Source organism: Lytechinus pictus, chromosome 1 (genome assembly GCF_037042905.1).
Source record: "Lytechinus pictus isolate F3 Inbred chromosome 1, Lp3.0, whole genome shotgun sequence".
NCBI classification, from domain to species: domain Eukaryota; kingdom Metazoa; phylum Echinodermata; class Echinoidea; order Temnopleuroida; family Toxopneustidae; genus Lytechinus; species Lytechinus pictus.
In genome coordinates, this window is record NC_087245.1 from 3,195,387 (window position 1) to 3,215,784 (window position 20,398).

The 20,398-nt window shown below is 33.9% G+C and overlaps 1 protein-coding gene across 1 annotated transcript; it reads left to right on the forward strand.

Annotated features, from left to right (window-relative positions):
- Window positions 1–1,209: 1,209 nt before the first annotated feature.
- On the forward strand, window positions 1,210–18,188 carry LOC129254232 (sortilin-related receptor-like). The gene is made up of 7 exons (XM_064105427.1): window positions 1,210–1,318; window positions 5,124–5,246; window positions 8,500–8,613; window positions 10,127–10,240; window positions 13,545–13,664; window positions 15,532–15,693; window positions 16,401–18,188. Exons 1-7 carry the CDS (start codon window positions 1,210–1,212, stop codon window positions 16,526–16,528), a joined length of 870 nt encoding a protein of 289 aa, XP_063961497.1. The 3' UTR covers window positions 16,529–18,188.
- Window positions 18,189–20,398: the final 2,210 nt, after the last annotated feature.

A 20,398-nucleotide genomic window follows, 5' to 3' on the forward strand; every position in this document is an offset into this window, starting at 1 on the left:
CAGTTCCCTTTGCCATCGCTTGAAATGTATTTTGACAAGATACTGATAATTAACGCAGGCAATCTACAGGTGTCGGCATCGCCAATATCTACGAGATGGCGAAGACTTTCATAATTAGGAAACGCATTCAGTTCGTTCATCTGATCTCCTTCCCCCAATGGCGTCAGCAAATATCAGGGAACAAATTATCTTCTTCGTAGAAATTGCATCCGTTTCGAGGGGAAAAACAAAAAGCCCCATTGATAAACAAGGCAGATAATTCATATGACCTGTTCTTTTAGTCTTTAACACAAGGTTAAACTGGTTGTATGTTGTAGAATTTCATTTTAATATGAAAATATTAAAAAACAGTTTAATTTTACTACGAAAAAAAAAATGTCGAAAATGATGCAGAATTTAGAAAACAGAAAAAAAAGAAGAGGAAGAAGAAGAAGAAGACAAATAATAATAAGAAGAAAAGATGATAATGATGAAGAAGAAGAAAAAGAAAAAAAGATGATAAAGAAGAAGACGAAGAAGAAGAAAAGAAGAAGATGAAGAAGGAGAAAAAGAAGATGATGATGAAGAAGAAGAAGAATATGAAGAAGAAAAAGAAAAAAGATGATAAAGAAGAAGACAAAGAAGAAGATGAAGAAGGAGAAGAAGAAGATGGTGATGATGAAGAAGAAGAGGTTAGATATTGGAATAGAAACATCACTCAAACCGCGTTTGTCTATAAGGAAGCTGCTCTCATATGACGTTACAGAATAATAACCTATTGTTTTGATAGGAAAATATGAAAAAATAGTTTAATTTTACTACGAAAAAACATGTCGAAAATGATGCAGAATTTAGAAAACAGAAGAAAAAGAAGAGGAAGAAGAAGACGACAAATAATAATAAGAAGAAAAGATGATGGTGATGAAGAAGAAGAAGAAAAAAGAAGATCATAAAGAAGAAGAAAAAGAAGAAGATGAAGACAAATAATAATAAGAAGAAAAGATGATGACGAAGAAGAAGAAGAAAAAAATAAGATGAAGAAGGAGAAGAAGGAGATGATGAAGAAGAAGAAAAAGATGTTAAAGAAGAAGACAAAGAAGAAGATGAGGAAGAAGAAGAAGAAGAAGACAAATAATAATAAGAAGAAAAGATGATGATGATGAAGAAGAAGAAGAACAAAATAAGATGAAGGAGAAGAAGGAGATGATGAAGAAAAAGAAAAAGGAAAAGATGATAAAGAAGAAGACAAAGAAGAAAAAGAAGAAGATGAAGAAGGAGAAGAAGAAGAAGATGATGAAGAAGAGGTTAGATATTGGAATAGAAACATCACTCAAACCGCGTTTGTCTATAAGAAAGTTGCTCTCATATGACGTTACAGAATAATAACCTATTGTTTTGATGGATTTTTAAAACCTTCATTGAATTTGATGCCAGTGGGGTGACTTCCACTTTATGGGAAATTTTATTTTTGTTCTTGATTCTTCCTCTTTATTTGCTCGTAAGTCCAAATTCATACGAAGATTGGTCAGTTTACAAGATATAGCCAACGTAGGAATTTTGATAAGATATCAGAATACGTCAGAGGCACTGCTCCGGCAAACTCTAATTAGAAGTCTAATTGCTGCAAGCTGAGATTCCTTTTAAAAACTTTCCAATCCTTGATGCGAAAATTTAATTCGTATATTAGCTTCGCCTCTAGTCAGAGCGTGTTCCTTATATTATTAAATGTTACAAGTCCCCCCCCCTCTTTTTTATCCTTACAATTAGTCTTGACAGCAATACGAATCGTTAAAAGCATTTAGAATTAATAGCCTTGAACGATAAAAAGGAAAGACGAAATGATGATAAAAAGGAAAATTGATGAAATGGAGAAAGAGACGAAGTAAACAATGGCGTAGTGTAGGATAAGGGACAAACGGGTGACTAAAGACCACGCCCTCGTCTTGAATGGCGGGATAGAGGGGAGGATGGTTGGAATTGTAAACCTTAAGCAATTATAAGAATACCTCAGTTTATATTAAAAAAACATACACAATGCGCCAAGTGTGTCTAAAAAAATAGTGGTTGGAATAACAAAATGATTTTTTATAGATATAATATGTTGCATTTAAGAAGAATTTTTTTAAAAAGATTTTATATAATTCAGTTTTATTGCTTAAATAATTATAAAACAACAATAAAAAAATTACAATGGCATTACAATATAAAGAAAAATTGAATAAATAAGAAAGGAAAAAGGAATAAAGGAGCGACATGAATTTTATCACATAGAGATTAATAAAGATGACATTGAACATTCACAGCAAATTACAGCTCAAATCTCCATTTGCGGAAATGAAGAACTAGTTTAATTTGCTTTTTGGCTATCCTATACTATGTTTCTCTATCAACATTCGAATAAATGTTAAAAGCTTGGTAGGTGGGGGAGTTATTTTGGAATTTACAAATATAAATAACATATTTCAGTAAAAAAAATACAAGTCACAAATGTATCGCCTTTGTATCCAAACATTCTTTCAAAGGGTGTAAATTTAATGTTATTATGCATTTTCATATTTATAGATTTTATCACTTCATTCCAAAGAGGTTAAATGTGGGTGCATTCCCTAAACAAATGTAAGAATAGTTTCTGGTTTGCTTTTAAAAAAATCGCACTTTAAGAAGAGAACTTGGTTTCGTGGTAAATGTTTCACGGCAATAAGTCTATTCATACGAAAGTGATTAGAGTGACATTAGCTTATAGCCCTAGTGGAAGCTCCACAAAGAAAATGTCTACAAAGACATCAACCAAAGTTTCGGGAAAATCAATCAAAAATTAATTTAATGGCAATAAAAAGTAGAAAATCATGCCGCACGAAAATCAAATGGGATTGTAGTAACTTTTTTCCAAATAATGGAGAAATGGAACCAAATGTGCGGAAAATGGTCAAGAATATATAGATAGAAGAAGAAAAGAAACTGACCTTTGGATATCAGTACCGAGGAGATCGGACATGGAAGGTGTTCAGAAAATACCCAAAGGTCAACGATCTTCCATTTAGAGAGATCTTTCATTCATTAAGTCCTTTGTAGAGATGTGGGCGTGGCGGATGACGAGGAAAGAGTACCAAGGGAGTCATTTGAAACCCCTTTAGCGTCTTCTTTCTGAGACGATTCACACATCAAACACCTCTCCAGTGACCGCGGTACAACATCGTCATTGATCAAAATAGATCTGTTGTGACACAGCTCAAACTGACAAGTGATGCAGGAACTAGGTATTAAACACTTGAAATCCTTTTGTTCATTATAATTTTGTGCCAAAAATGATGGTGTAGATGATTGAATCACAGTAACGTCGTCTTAGTTTTTATTTTTCGTTTTCACCTCATGAACTTTCCTTAATGGTATATCTACTTCGATAGTTGGCAGACTTATTAAAATTCATCTTGAAAAATAAAAATGAGATATAAAAAGATGAAAATGATAATAATAAATACAAGAATGAATACCATTCCTTAAAAGATTGCAAAGAAAATGAATGCTGACCATGTTTTAGAAATGCCACATTCTTCAAGTGAGATGTTTAAGATTGAGAAGTTGTAGCCTCGTTCAGACGACGTGCGATCCTAGTCGCAGTAGAATTCTATGCATTATTACGCAGGCTGCTTTGATCGGAGGAAGGGTCAGAGGAAGCCCAGTCGGAGGAAATGTCGGAGTAGTGCCCGGCTGGGCAGAGTTACTCCGACTTTAATCCGACCAAGATACTCTTGGATACCAATAATGGTATTAATAGATGCTTATATATAATTTTGGATGGTTTTGCTTCGACATCATATTTTTAAAACCATATTATTCACACGTATCTACGATGAACTCTCATCTCACCGTAAAGATACATAAATCATCTGATCATCACTTCTTAATGTCCTTTTGAATAGTATTTGCTTCTTTGTTCCAAAATATGGCAAATCACCTTCCTTCAACATGTAAACCGCGTTTTGGGTTTACTTGTAATTTGTTTTTAATGTATTTTCCTTCTTTTTGTTTTTCTTATGATTTTGTTTCTTTCAAACGATCTTATTCTCTTATTTGATTAAAACCCGCATGCTATCAACGCACCTAATTTTCCTTTCCCATTTCTTATTCCTCTTTTCATATATACCCCGACCATGTCGACTTTCCGTTCGTTATTTTACAAGAGAATATGATTTATCCTTATTTTATGATTACTATTGGTGATTGATCATGAGGCTGATCTTTTCTGAATGGATACACAAGAATCGAGGCATCAATTGTAAAAGATCATCACCATGGTCAATCAGTAAACTCTGAGTTGGGTGGCCAAGGATTAATGGCAATGCATGACGTTATCATGATAAACTAACAAACCAACATTCTTAATGTACACTCAAATACCGTATAATTTAAAAAATGTCATACAGAGATATCAAATCAAATTACCCCTTTTTAACCAGCAATAGTCATCACCAGAGGCATAAGTTGTATTATCATCTTGTGTATTATCATCTTGTAATGCATAATATGGATTTCCAAATATCGTTAGAAGTCAGATGTTGGAACGAGTTTCCATTAAACAAACTGACGAGAGAAAAAAAAAACATCATAAACGAATATTAATTCAAAGGTAATTATGGCAAAGAATCGAAATTCTAAAGCAGTTGAAAATTGATGATTTCTTTTTCTCGAAAGTTTCTTATTGAAAGCATGCATTAAAATGTACACTATGTCTTGATATTGGTTGGTACAATAAAAAAAAACATTTCTGAAAAAATGAACAAAATCATGTTTTCACTGGCTGTTCTGCTTGTGCACATTTTTTTTTCAAAGATGTGAAAAATTTTCATGACTCGAGGAAATGTGAAAATCTTCTGGCGTTCTGTTTTCACGGGAAAATGTCACAAGTGGCAAATTCAGATATTTGCAATAATGCTCCAACAGTAAGTTTAATGCATAGTTTAAAAATATCACAAATTGTTAGCCAAAGATTAGGTTAATTTAAATTCAGCGGTCATTTGGACCATGAAATTAAAAATAGAACTGTTGGATTTTGGAACGCATTCGATCTTCGAAACCTCTGGAGACATTTGGCAATTGGTGAACATGATGAGAGATGAAGTCCTCTTGAATCTTGTATCTTACAGAAAACAAATCATGCCCTCTCGCGACGATGGAAAAATGTGCTGACGGCAAGCAATGTATTCTTGCTTCAGATATATGTAATGGAGAAGTGAACTGTTTAGATGAATCAGACGAGTTTTATTGTGGTAAGTTAACCTTTGGTTCATGGGTCATTTATATCATGTATTCAATCTAAAATCCGTCGGTTAGGCTTTACTTTGCTAAATCACACAATGCTAATGTTATGCTGAAAATCAATTATGCTGAAAATGAAATTATCATAATTACATTTGTCGTGTAAATTTGTTTTAGTCACAGGAACATTATGTAAAATTCATTCTGAAAAATTTGGTTTTTTTTAGAACAAAAATTTAAATATTCATGAATAGCAAAAAGAATAGTGAGTGTTATTTTACAGGAATCCCCATCAATACTCTCCATTATTGCATATCATTGTCTGATGAAACTAATAAATATACACAACAAAAAAAGTAAGTCCCCCCTAAATCAAATTGCTGTAACTTTTGAACTGAGTTATTTTGAGATATGATATTTCGTATGTGGTTTTCTACACTCATTAAGCAACTTAACAAAAAACTTAACAAAAAAATGAGATTGATCGGTTGAGTCATGCATTAGTAATTAAAGATTGAATTAAAAATGACAATTTTTGAAAGTCACAAGAGTCGTTTTTCAGATTGTGTAAATACAAAGTTGGGCAAAAGTTGTTTTTGGGTGAATTTTATGGTGTTATGCTGTTTTGCTATCCATCATTTAGCCACTCCACACACAATTTTGATATCGTATGTTCATGGTTGAGTGAGCACAATATCGCAGGGGCCGCGGAAGTGGGGGTGCGGGGGGCCCACTTTTTTCCAAAATCATGTACAAAAATGTAAAAATGACCATAGATTGTGATTTTTTGCATGGTCAGCCCCCCCCCTCCCCCCTCCACTTTTGGCTCAGCCCCTTCCCCACACTTTGAAAACCGTTCCGCGGCCCCTGTATTGTGACGTATCATCATAGGGTTTTTGGTAGTATCCTCTACAACTTGTTAGGTCATATTAAAATTTGAAAATGTTGGTGGCTCCCCCGATTATAGGCCCCTCCCCCATTTTAAATTCTGGATCCACCACTGATTTGTCCATAAATTAAACTGATCATGAGAAATTGCTAGGAAAATAATGCATTTATGCAGTATAAAGAGTATTCATTCCTAAGTTTTCGAATGTGCTCGCTCAACCATGAAAATGTTAAGTTCGGTAAGTGTGTGGTGATAGAAATGATGGATGATAAAAACAACAGCAATTAAAGTCACATTTGAAACCGAATTTGCCCCCTATATTCACCTTATTACCCTTTAAAATGAGTCTGTGACATTGAAAATACCCATTTTCTCACTTTGATGCGTGCTCACTCATCCGTAAATAAACAAATCGATTTCATTTTTGCACAGAATTCTGCCCATAGGTTGATAAACATTACTTCCAAATGACATTGCTGTAGACATCCTTGAAAAAAAGTTCCACCATATTGAATAAGGGGTTACTAATTCTTAAACATATGCACCCATAATGTACACAAGTCTATGAGAGAGGAAGTCAAAATTTAACAAATATGAAATAAGGGGTTTGTTTCATGGACGGTTTTTGTTACTTCTGCCAACAGTTATTTCATGAAACTTCGCACATGGTTTCAGAGTAACACTATCCAAAAGGCGCGCAAACCAAAATAACAATTCGATGCGGCACAGAGTGGGGCCAAGGCCTTGAACTTTCTTCTCATTTGCATAATTTTCGAATATTGTGTGCTCACTGATGCATTAAACATCGGGATTTTCATAAAAATCAAATCAAATGAACCATGCACGGAGGTTTGTGACAGATATCCATAGTTACAAATTGCATTTTTTCCAATAACGTAAAAAAGAGCTAATCACATTCCACATGTTCATTCAAGCGTGAATGTTTAATTAAACGCCTTTGAATCATTGAAGCATGTTAATTGGTCATGACAATAACGAAAAAGTTGATAAAAGATCAGTTTCAGTTACCAAAATGAAACAATACTTGCCTATGATATTTGAAAATCGTATTTTTTGTTTTCAATAAATGTTCATTGAACCGTGAAAGGATGAATATTGTTGAAGATACTCTTCCCAAAAATAACTGTCATCATATTCTATCATTTTTATTGATGAAAATGTGTAAAAAATCCAATTATAGCAAATTTGGACTTGTGTTTATTCAACCGTGAAATTTAGCCCAAAAAATTGTATCGTCTTTTAGAAAGTACCTTTTACAAGCCTTTTGACTATTTTTCATGATGAGAATGTGGAATCAGTTCCAATAAAATGGAATCAAAGTCATGATTTTTGGCTTGTGACTTTTGAAAAGTGACATTTTTGCCTTCTGACGGTGCTCACTGAAGCATGACGTAAAATACGTCCATAACATTTACTCAGAGGGTAGCTTATAAAATTACCTACACACTCGTGTAAAAATGTATCAAAAACTCGCATTGGTTCGGAAATTATTGATGTTTGTTCAAGGGGGGACTTACTTTTTTTGTTGTGTATACTTTGCCATAATTGTGTTTGTACGATTTTGATAAGTTTATAAGTATTCTGCTTTACTTTTTAATATATTATTGTTACCCACTTGATCTAGGAGTGGATGTATCTTGAGGATTCGTCCTTAAATCAGGGGAGATAGTCATGCACATATAACATACATGTAAATATATAAATGTAATTTTTCAAGGTTCTGTTTAGCATATAACCAAAAATATTGTCTTGGAATGTTGTGGTATAGTATATCAGACTCATGCGTTGGAATTTTCCCAGTGGTGCGTGCGTCCTTTGGTAAGACATCAATCTACTCGTTGCTACTCTCTACTCCAGTCTTAAAGTGGGGGTAATAGGGGTTACAGAAATGTGTATATCCATTGGCATGGTAGCAATCCGCACGTGTCTCCCACAGAATGTCTTCAGTACAGTAACCAATATGAGACGCCCCTCCCCCTCCCCATGTCAATGACAAACCAAAAAACATAAAGAAACTGTCACTCATAGGGCCCTGGGCACAATTTTTTTTTACAGAGGGTGCTGATATAACTTTGACCCCCCCCCCAAAAAAAAAAAAAAAAAGGTTTTCTCAACAAATTGGAGGTCAAATTGGTCACGAGAAGTTGAAATGAAGGTCATTTTGGTTATCATTTTCGATTTTTAGACATTTTCCAGAATACCTAGGGGTGTTGCCTAGGGAGAATGATACACACATCACCCCATATGATTTTTTGGGTACCCCAGCACTCCCGCTTCCCAGGGCCATGCACACATAGCCTAAAGAGATGAAAAAAAGTGGAATACTATTATAATCCGTGTGATACTCGTTTCAGATACTGATGACTGTGCAGACGACCCTTGTGATAATGGAGGAACATGTAACGATATGGTCAATGATTACAACTGCTCGTGCCTACCTGGTTTCATTGGAATAAAGTGTGAAATAGGTAACAAATTGGAAACGCTTTCAAAGTTGGGATTCGCGTTTTCTATAGGATGTTTTTGTTTTAATTTATTATTTTTTCTTGTTTGGTTTAAATTTCTGTTGAATTATCATTATATATTACCAGCTGGTCATTGCAGAAAATTAAGTTTTACATTAAAAAATGACAATTTAGTTAGAAGATTCATAACTTGAACATTACCTTTTCATCCATGCAAAGAAATACGACTGAGTTTAAAATCATTCAATATTTTGAAATCAACTTATATATATATATATATATATATATATATATATATATATAAATGTGTAAAGTTATACATGTACAACAGCTTTGGCAACTCTTTTTATTTAAATATTGTAAAGAAATGGATGAAGAGAACAATATATATATATATATACATGTGTTGCAAAAGGGGTTAGGTCCTCTTTGGACTATTCCGAGAAAAATCATGTTTTTATTCTCACTAATTGCATGCAATATTCTTATGAATATATGTGATTCTTCTTTGCCACTTTTATTCACGTTTTAACCTGAATTTAAAATTTTCTTTGGTATCATCAGAGCGACTAAAGATCTATAGGTTTTGCGACAGAAAACAATAAAATTTATGAAAAATGGACCTAACCCCTTTTGACAAATGATCTCTTCAGAAGATTTTGGTTGCAAAAGGGGCTAGGTCCACTCCAAGAAAATCATTTTTTTTAACCCTCCCATATTGCAATATTCTTATGCGAAAATAAATTTTCATGATACCCTACCATGTGAATATGAAATTTGAAATAAAAGAAATCTACCAATCTTCATATTTTTTAAATATTCTTTTCCAAAAAAAATCTTTGTGGACCTAACCCCTTTTGCAACAAAACTGAAATGGACCTAACCCCTTTTGAAAAAAGGTGATTTTTTGTTGCCATTTTTGTTCACTTCTTAATGGGAATTTCAACTTTTCTTTGGTCTCATCTTATAGAGCTACTAAAAATCTATATATTGAGACAACAAAAAATCAAATTTGATGAATAATGGGCCTAACCCCTTTTTGCAACTGAGCTCATCATATAAACATATATATATATATATATATATATTGTAAAGAAATGGATGAAGAGAACAATGGTAGGCGTAGCTTAAATCAAGGTTCCCCAGAGCTGTCTACCCTTTGGAAGGTCTACCCTTCCAAAGGGTAGACAGCTCTGGGGAACCTTGATTTAAGCTACGCCTACCATTGTTCTCTTCATCCATTTCTTTACAATATTTAAATAAAAGAGTTGTCAAAGCTGTTGTACATGTATAGCTTTACAAATATATATATATATATATACAGAATTTTTACACTATATCTGTGTATTCAATTTTAGGCTATCGATTCTGCGGCGCTCTATTTCGTTTTCTATCTCATATCTTCCCCCTCTCTCACCCTTTCTTATATCTTTCTCCTTTTCTCCTTATAATACTCCCCTTCTCACTGGATAATTTACCACTAACTTGATATCTATTGTTTGATTTGTTTTGCTAGCCCTGTGTCCTGAAGGTAATCTCATATGTATGGAAGGATCCACCTGCTACCCATCATCATGGCGGTGTGATGGTCTTCTTGATTGTCCAGATGGATCAGATGAATATAATTGTAGTATGTATATCATTCCATCTTACACATTCTGTGCTAGACAATGTTTAATACAGAAAATACATTATCATAGAGAACTGGGGGACATTTAACCTGAATGGTATCCTGTGTTCAAGGCCAAGGCCAATCCCGAGTTTCTAATGTTAAACAAGTTTGACGCAACTCGTCTATGTGGTGGCACACACCCGTTCATTAATATCATTGAGTAACGCATTATTTACGAAGGAATGGAACATAGTACTCGCAGTATCACAGCCGCTTATAATTGAGTAATCAAAATCCTCAACAATTTTGTCTGGGTTAAAAAATTTCAAATTTTTCACACAATGACCAATGTTATTGCAACACATTTGGTGCTTCATATTCCAGTGATTCGTGACGTTATTTGTACCCTTAAGTTAAAAGACGGCTTTACGAATCATCCGGGTTGTGCAAATGCAAGATAACGTATTATTAGATGCTGGTGAGATAATCTGCCAGTAATTTTAATGACTAAATAATCGCAATTAGCATCTGTTATTAAATGCTCTAAGTGACGGAATAAACGCCATTGTCACCAAACGCTCGTCCTTATGACCTCTTACATGGTAGTCAATATTACCTAGGCAGTATACCAGCCGAAGTTTCTGAAAATAGTACAAGGCTTACTCCCCAGTCGTTCCCAGTCGGGATTTTCGGTAAATTAAATAATGCGATATTTTGTGTCTGGGAGGGGTGGGGGGAGGAGGAGAATGGCAACCACTGATAAAACAAATCGTAAAGTTGGTGACCCTACATTTAACGACCTTACTTATCCTTTATCTCCTTAAATAGCTAGATGATTATATGGAATCCGTTAGACAATATCTCAAGGCCATCCTTTCAATTAAACTTAATTTATTTGGGCTCCGCAGGGGGAAGTACGTTTCAAACCATCATGAATAGTATCAGATTTCTCCAGGTATATATTGCTTTTTATTCTGCTGTTACACCGGGCGGTGATTATTTTAAAAATAGGTACGATAATTGTAAAGATATTATCTTGAATTTTATAACAGTCGCGGACTAATTCTTTTCATATCACAAATAATAATCGATGATAACAATAGCAATGGGCAAAGATTAATGTACGGCGCTGGCTCGATTGCGCATGACCAAATAAATTGACGCAATTTTGCTTGGAGTCATTTAGAAAGAATAGTAATGCATGATACCACAAACAAAAACATGGTGGCCGTTTCGTGTGTTATATGTAAGGGAACTTTAATATAAAAAATATTCCCTGGGTCACTTTAAAATTATGTTCTTCCTATATCATAGAAAGAATTTGAGAGCTCACAATAATTATTTTAATTTTATCTCTCAAGTGTAATATCTCTTACATTATTCATAAGTGATCGGTTCATTCGGGAAAAGAAGGGATGTAAACTAAGAGTGTAAGCAAAGACAATTTCGGATCTATCTGTAAGTACAATGTTACACCCATGTGCACTGAACTGAAGTGCAATCTAATGTTGATTTAAATAAGTGTTTGGTACCGCAAATCGTAAAATAGCCTTAAAAACGGACATATTGAAGCTTTTCGACATGCACTCATCGTACTGTACTAGAATCGCATCAATTGGGACCTTTCGCAATCCTCACGGACGCTAATATTAGGGTCCCCTAACACAAAAGTTAACGCTTAATCATACACTTGATTTTTAAGATTGAATGTGCATTATAGTCAATAGAATCAAACGTAGAAAACTGCTCTACAATCAATGCTAAACTTTGTGTTACAGGGGGGTTACAGGCCCTACAGATCTGCTTTTCGTGTGCAAAATCCTTTTCTGCGACACTCGCACCATACATAGCATGTATATTACGACTGATGGTTTGAGATATTCGAAATGAAGACCTAAAATAGATTATGACATGGATAAGAAAGTGGTTTTTCAAACAAATCGAGTACATATTGAGTGAGGAAAAACTTACTGAATGAAGGCTTAGATATAGATCATTACAGTCCATCGAATCGATATTACATTTAATGTGGATTATTGGTGTATCACTGGCAATTGATTTCATGGGTCAGATCAACCTCTCCAGCCGAACATTTCGCGTGAGTTGATATATGCACACCATTATGTAATACATTTGAACTCGTTTCTTTTTGTTTCTTTTGTTTCTTTTGTTTATTCCTTCTACACAAACGATATGCCTCTCGCACACGATGTAATGGGCATTATGTTTTACTTCCCCCAGAAATGGGGATTAGATTCAAATTCCGGGGGGACCACTTCCATTGATGAGTGGATACCAGGCACGACCATGGGGTTTCGAAAAATACCCTAAACAAGCTGGGAAGTAATTCTTTTCCAGATTATGAAAATGCATCTCTTAACAAGAATTTGGCTTGTGAAACCCTACAAGTATTGGATATCCCTTTTTTGTCAGCATTTTAAACATCGTTTTGACACCCTTATAACGTTACATAGGCCTATACGTAACGTACCTGCCCACTCTGTCCCCTTTTACGCGTGGTCGCTCCTGGGATCCACTAATCAATGGAAGTGGGCCCCCCGGGCGGCCTCTCGAGCTCTAGGAGGAGTCAAATGTGGCTTTGGAAAGTCGTCCTCAATGAGATATATCGCTGTTACCATAGTAGCAACCAAAATTTTGCACACGAAACGCATATTGAATGTTTCCGTCGCAGATGCGAAACGAAAAAAAAATCTCATGTCACACAATTTGCATTGCAGGACGACCATGATGACGGGCCCAAAAAGTCTCTTCCAAAATCAACTAACGTCGTAAATAAGCGTGCGCGTCCTCAAACGAAAGGTCCGGACTGACTAGAACGCTAGAGCGAAACAATATATAAAAGAACCGAAAGAGACAATGGACGCCAAACGGCGAGCCGCGATTGGCTGTCATGGTAAACAATTTAGGCTTAGTACCAGCCGTTTTTAAGTCTATTTTACGATGATGTCGATTTCGATATCATTTGCTTAATAACATGCCTAATGATATGTTTCTTGTTACGTCATAAAGGCATATTTCACCGACGGATCCAGACACCATTTGGAGTTGGGGCCTATAGTTTCCAAAAGAAACAGTTTCATAACCATCAACATAATTTTAACTTATATCAATTTTCAAGAATGTCATATATTGCAGTCCCTTGAACTACAATTTTTCGGACCCATACTAAGTGATGCAATCAAATACATGTAATGAGAAATGAAGATGACTGTTCTTTTTTACGACAGTCCCCTCCCTGAGTGAGACCATTGTGTTGCCTGGCGATGTATAAACACTATTCGTTAAATTTTCTGCTATCCAGGTACATTTGAGTGTGAACCTGGTCAGATGAAGTGTGCAAATGATAAGCAGTGTATTCTACCTGACTGGCTTTGTGATAATTACACTCATTGTTCTGATGGAAGTGACGAGACTGCATGTGGTATGTATATCCACTTTAAAGGACAAGTCCACCCCAACAAAAAGTTGATTTGAATAAAAAAAAGGAAAAAAATCCGATAAACACAACACTGAAAATTTCATCTAAATCGGATGAAAAATAAGAAAGTTATGACATTTTAAAGTTTCGCTTAATTTCACAAACAGTTATGCACATCCTGATCGGTATGCAAATGAGGAGACTGTTGATGTCATGCACTCACTGTTTCTTTTATATTTTATTATATGAAATATAAAATATTCTAATTTTCTCGTCATTGTCTAGTGAAACAACGATTAATCCCTCCCTGAACATGTTGAATTTGCATTGTTTAATACCATAAATTTTTTATGGTTCACTCAACTTGGTACTTACTGTCAAGTATGTAAAGAATGAAATGTTGTATAATTCAAACAATAAAAAACAAAAGAAATGGTGAGTGATGGACATCATCGACTGACTCATTTGCATGACACTGAGTTGTGCATATCACTGAAAAAACAAGCGAAATTTCATAATGCCATAACTTTCTTATTTTACATCCGATTTTGATGAAATTTTCAGCGTTATACTAGTTTGATTTTTCTCTATTCATTTAAATCAACATTTTCTGTGGTCGACTTGACCTTAAATGATACTAATACACGTATAACAATTATAACCTGCTATTTACAATTCAAGATGGAAGTCTTCAGCCTCGTTCAGACATGAGATCCAAGTCGGAGTAAAATTTTGTTGTGCATTGATTAAAATTCCAAAGATATTTCTCTTATCCCCACCAGGACAAAGGCTGCTTTGATAGGAGGAAGTGTCAGAGGAAGCCCAGTCGGAGGAAATGTCGGAGTAGTGCCCGTCTAAACAGATTTACTCTGACCTTTCTCCGACCAAGATACTTTTACTGATTTCCAAGAGTATCTTGACCGGAAAAATTAGTGGTAAGGTTTGGTTTCCCAGAGGAGATTTTTTTTCCTATTTTTATCCCTTTTTATAAATTTGCGTACTCTACTAACACTTCTTTTAGACACTGTTAGACCACTTCTTACTCCCAGGATGCTGCCAAATGGAATGTGTTCAATGAAAGTATCTGATAAGGGAAAGACACCATATATTTTGGTCAGTTAGATCATTATGGCCTCGGTGTCGACTTGTATTCATGATGAAACAATGTCACGTAGCGGGTAAAATTTATCATCATTCTCTATAGAAAGATAAATATTCCGTGACAAAAGTCATATTTACATATTCAATATTTAATGCAATATTTGCAGACATAACATTTTTGTTTTCAATATGACACTATCGAGAATAAGACCAAACGTACCACCATTTTTATTTTACTTTACAAGCGAGCGACTATACATTCCTTGTTACGATTAAATTGCTGAGATAATGAAAGCTTTTGCTTATTTGTAATGCTGCATTTTTAGAAATTTGCATTCTTAAAAATTCCGGATCAGGTCATTTCGACCCTGTCGGTGTCTCATCTGGCGTCATTTCGGGTTATTGTATGACCCAAACAAACTGAATCCCAGGTTAAATATGATCCGGTATTATATAGAATGACTTATACAAGAAAGCTGAGCGACTAGGGAGGAACATCATGTTTATATTAAATTGAAAAAAAAAACATGAAACCATTTATTGCCGTCTATATTGGCCTATCAATTTTTATGATATACCGGCACATTTCATCGTCAATTATCTTCCTTTATCATTTATGATGTTGGTCAATGATATAGGCTTAGCCTTTAGTTTGTCAAACATAATTTTCCGCTGCAAAAGAAATGATATGCTAAATCGGCCGAACCATAATTATCAGCTGTAATATACTGATATTTTATGCTGCAATTTCCATTCATTTTCCTTACAGACCATGATCCATTTAACATGTACCTTGGCGAGACGGACGTTTTCTGGGATTTCTGCCATGACCTGAATGGAACAAGATGCCTTCATGAAAGTGTCTGTTTTTTCTCACATCAAGAATGTGATAGATATACAGCGTGTCCAAACCACCATGATGAGTGGTTCTGTAAGTAGAGATGCCTACTGTAGAATAATAACCGAGAACATATATACTTATATCTAACTTTCATTGGTGCTGAACAAAAGATTCAAACATTTAATAATTCGGAAACTATCCGAGATCTCGCTATTTCTTTCTAGACGGTTTTGTAGCATTCTTCATGTTCTTGTTGATAACTCTTTATTTAACTAATTCAGTAGCGTAGACCATGACCCCGAGATATTGAAAAAAAAGAACAAGTTCAATATTTTGCTATTATTTGGGGGAATCTGTAGGAGGTTTGAAAGTTAGATTGGCATTAGACACTGCAAAAATATTGGTTAAAAAAATTATGTTACCAATGTCAGATGTCTGCGCTCATTGGAAGGAAAATTCGGTCGAAGGTTGTGCTTTTAATACACATATAGTGAAAACAATGACCAATTGCTTGTCAAGACACTAACAGATAATCAAAAGTTTGACCAATAGTTGAATAAAATATAGAGTTTCACAATTTTCTAAATTATGATTTACATTTATGATTAAATAATGCTAATGATAATAAGTCATAAACAGATTTCTTGCGATCAAAGAATGTGACATCACTTTAAAAAGAAAAGTAATTGCCCTTGAGGGAAGAAATTAGGGTTTCTGGTATGCAAAGAAAACTCGATATTTTATAGATAGGCTTCTTTATTTCATATTACGAATTTCTTCATTATATTCTATTACAGGTTGTCCTGAGGGTCAAGTGCGGTGTAAAACAGTAGACAAGTGCTATTCTATATTTGGTATGTGCAATGGTGAATACGACTGTCCCGATCAAAGCGATGAAGAATGTGACTTTGGGGATTATTTATAGTAAGAAGTCGGATAGTGTATTCAGCCCTCTCCCGTCTATCAGTGACCAATCAGTTTTACATCACATTACGGTATATCAGCAAGTTCTGCTTCATATCAGGGAGGAGTGATTGCATGGAAGTTCTTATGTTCCAATAATTCCAGGGAATGCCTCATATTTATTTTAAAGATTTAATTATATTTCAACCAGTCAACAGTATCTGCAAATATTCTCGAAAACAAATTTTAAGCGTGACATTGGTTCAAATGCATGTGCATTGATCTTTTGTAATATTTTTTTTCAGGATGTATTTTTTTTCTTTCTCTAAACTCTCGGGCTAATTATGTGAAGTTATATTACTATCTTACACTCCCTTATCTTTGTAAGGAAAAGGAATTGAGGACAGTGACAATATTTCCCTTCAACCCTCGCTTTCCATTGAAAAGAGATCGATTCTATGTAACATGCATGCATAAGCCAACATGAGTCCTTCCTCATACCACGACACCAAATTTTTGGATGTATGTTTTACGCTGTTCTATATTACTTTTCACTAACTCATTTCACACTTACCCTGACCGTTTTCTTATATCGGTGCCGGATGAGCACACTTTCGTTTGATGAATAAAGATCAAAATATATTTAATTTATTGGAAAAAAATAAATCGAGAGAATGTTTACATGATATCAGAAGTTTTGTATAATTATATGTGAGAGCTAAATAATTGATCGCACTATTAATTCGAACAAAAACGCTCAAAATGTTGGTCGAAGATAAGCCATCTTGGATTTTGGACATACTCAACCACTGACTGTCATTGTTACCTGTCTCAATGTATTACTTGACTCTTGAATCATATTCCTCAAGCGTAAAATAAATGAACTATGTCGGTTTTTAAGTAGTAGCAGCCATTTTATACTCCATTTTTACTCAAACCTTGGGCATTAATTTTTATTATTTTTTTAATTCTATTTTTTGCAATAACCTTTTTTGTCAGGCTGAACCTCCCCTTTAAACGCCATCTTGAAAATAACCGCTTTTTCCTGACGTGGATTTTGATAGTATGATTTTTAGGATGTTTTTCCTGGGGTCAAATACTACAGAATCAGTTGAAAAAAAAAAACCTTCTGTTGCAATTTGTGTGGAGTAAAACCATAATTGACCCGACAAGAACCGAATGCGTCCCATATCATTACCCTCTTCAAAATTCAGAAAAAAAATATTTATAGTTGTGCGCCATCTTTTGACGACTTCAAAATAGTAATGATATACAACATAAAAAGAGATAACAATTTGATAATAATTTACAGCGCATCAATATACATTTATGGAGGCGATATCAAGAAATTATGAATACACAAATTTAGAAGTGGAATTTACAAAAATATGAAAGAACAATTTTTTCAGGTTTCCATTGATATCTTACATGTGCCTCTAACAGTACGCATAACTCAACTAATGGAAATCTTTTGTCGAAGTTATGGCAGGTATCATTTTCACCCAGTTGAGTCATTGCTTTCTTACTGAGTATAAAGACTTCAAAGGCTGTGTTATTGAAGGCACTGTGAAAATGTTGCTTCTTCTGACGGACTGATAAGGTTCCATGCATTTTAACCTTTTAAGCCGGAACAAATTTTGGGGAAAAGAGTCTTTACATGTAGCCTATCAAATCAATAATTCATTCAGCCATGGGTTGTGTCTATTATGTATGAGGCGCCGAATGTACCAATATTATATAGAACAATTATTTGTTATATAATCATTATTTATTAAATAATAACTATTATTTATATATAATTTACATTTTATTTGTAAATAACTACTATTATATAAAATATCATTTCTAATTATTTATATATAATTCCAAGTAATACTTCATTATTTGTAAATAATAATAGTTCGACATTCCATTATTTATAAATAATGATTATTTGTTTTTCATTATTTATAAATAATGATTATTTGTTTTTCATTATTTATAAATAATGATTATTTGTTTTTCATTATTTACAAATAATGATTATTTGTTTTTCATTATTTATAAATAATGATTATTTGTTTTTCATTATTTATAAATAATGATTATTTGTTTTTCATTATTTACAAATAATGATTATTTGTTTTTCATTATTTATAAATAATGATTATTTGTTTTTCATTATTTATAAATAATGATAATTGGTTTTTCATTATTTATAAATAATGATTATTTGTTTTTCATTATTTACAAATAATGATTATTTGTTTTTCATTATTTATAAATAATGATTATTTGTTTTTCATTATTTATAAATAATTTGTTGAGTTTTCCATTATTTATAAATAATGATTATTTGTTAAATAATGAAAACGTCTACTTCATTATTTATAAATAATTTTTTCGAGTGCACCATTATTCTCATTATTTATAAATAATCATTATTTAATGTTCGAGTTTTCCATTATTTATAAATAAAGATTATTTGTTAAATAATGAAATATCTACTTCATTATTTATAAATAATAATTTTGTTTCAATATCCCATTAATCATTATTTATAAACAATTTTTACAGTTTGCCATTATATACAAATAATCATTATTTATATACAAATAACCATTATTTATTAAATAATGCCATTATTTATTAAATAATGCCATTATTTATTAAATAATGCCATTATTTATTAAATAATGCCATTATTTATTAAATAATGGAAAACTCGCTATAACATGCAAATGTGGGACCGCCCATGATATGAATATTCATGATGCGATTTCCTTTTTCGTGATTTTTCTTCACAAATTTTTGTCCATTTCCTCTTCATAATGACATTTCTTGAAGCAATTTTCTAGGGATATGGTCTGATTGTAATATTCTTCATTTTCTATATAACTTCGTCTTCGTAGAAATATCAAAAAGTGTAATTTTATACGATTTTTCCTACAGTTCACAATCCCCATAGGCGCGCGTGTACGGTAGGGACAACCGGTGAATCGACGGAGTGCTCTTCATCGAAATACTACGTTGGTTGGTCCCCGGAAGTGGCGGGCGGAATTTAGCCCGAATCCTCGATGGAAGTCGATCAAGTGCATATGAGCTGAGAGAGTGAAATATCAGTGTACTTGTACAGGCCCTTCTACTTTTTATAAATATTTCTTGTTGCTTTTTTTGTTAAGTTAATTTTTCCTGGTGTAGAGATAAGTTTCAGTTCTAATAGTGCACTTCAAATACATTTTGGAGTGTCTGTTTGAGGCGTTTGGGGCGATTTCACCCTGGCCCCAAAATGCTCGCAACGACAATACGGGGGCATGATGACCCCTAAATTTTTAAAAACTTATTTTTCTATTGAAAATTATCTCAAAATTCACCAAAAGTGTGCACGAAAGCCTTCGTATTTCACTTTTAAAACTCCAAAAAGTGCCCAAATGACAAGCTTGGTCGCTTCGCTGTGTCGCATTCAACTTGAGAACGTTTACGCGTCTGCTTCGATATATCCCCCCCCCCCCCCCCCCCCCCCTCCTCCGAAAGAAATTCTGTATACGGCCATGCTCTAAAGAGCCTGGCACATTGATTTATGTATACTTTCATTTTCATTATTTTTATCTCATTATCAACATGGCCTTACGCATAATTTTTTTCCAGGGGGGCCGGGGCCGGAGCATGACGCGCGTAAACTTTCTCAAAAAAATCTTGAAAGCGAGACAGCCACGGGACCAAGCCCAAATGACAAGCTTGGTCGCTTCGCTGTCTCGCTTTCAACTTGAGAACGTTTACGCGCGTCTGCCCCCACCCCCCGAAAGAAATTCTGTGAACGGCCATGCTCAAAAGAGCATATGGCACATTGATTTATATGTACTTTTCATTTTCATTATTTTTATCACATTATCATCATGGCCTTACACAGAAT

Excerpts from the sequence above, each read along its gene's own strand:
- LOC129254232 (XM_064105427.1), top strand. The coding sequence starts at position 1,210 with ATGATAAAGAAGAAGACAAAGAAGAAAAAGAAGAAGATGAAGAAGGAG. Across the intron at positions 1,319-5,123 it reads AGAAACATCACTCAAACCGC|AAAACAAATCATGCCCTCTC; the intron begins GTTTGTCTATAA and ends TGTATCTTACAG. Across the intron at positions 8,614-10,126 it reads TGGAATAAAGTGTGAAATAG|CCCTGTGTCCTGAAGGTAAT; the intron begins GTAACAAATTGG and ends TTGTTTTGCTAG.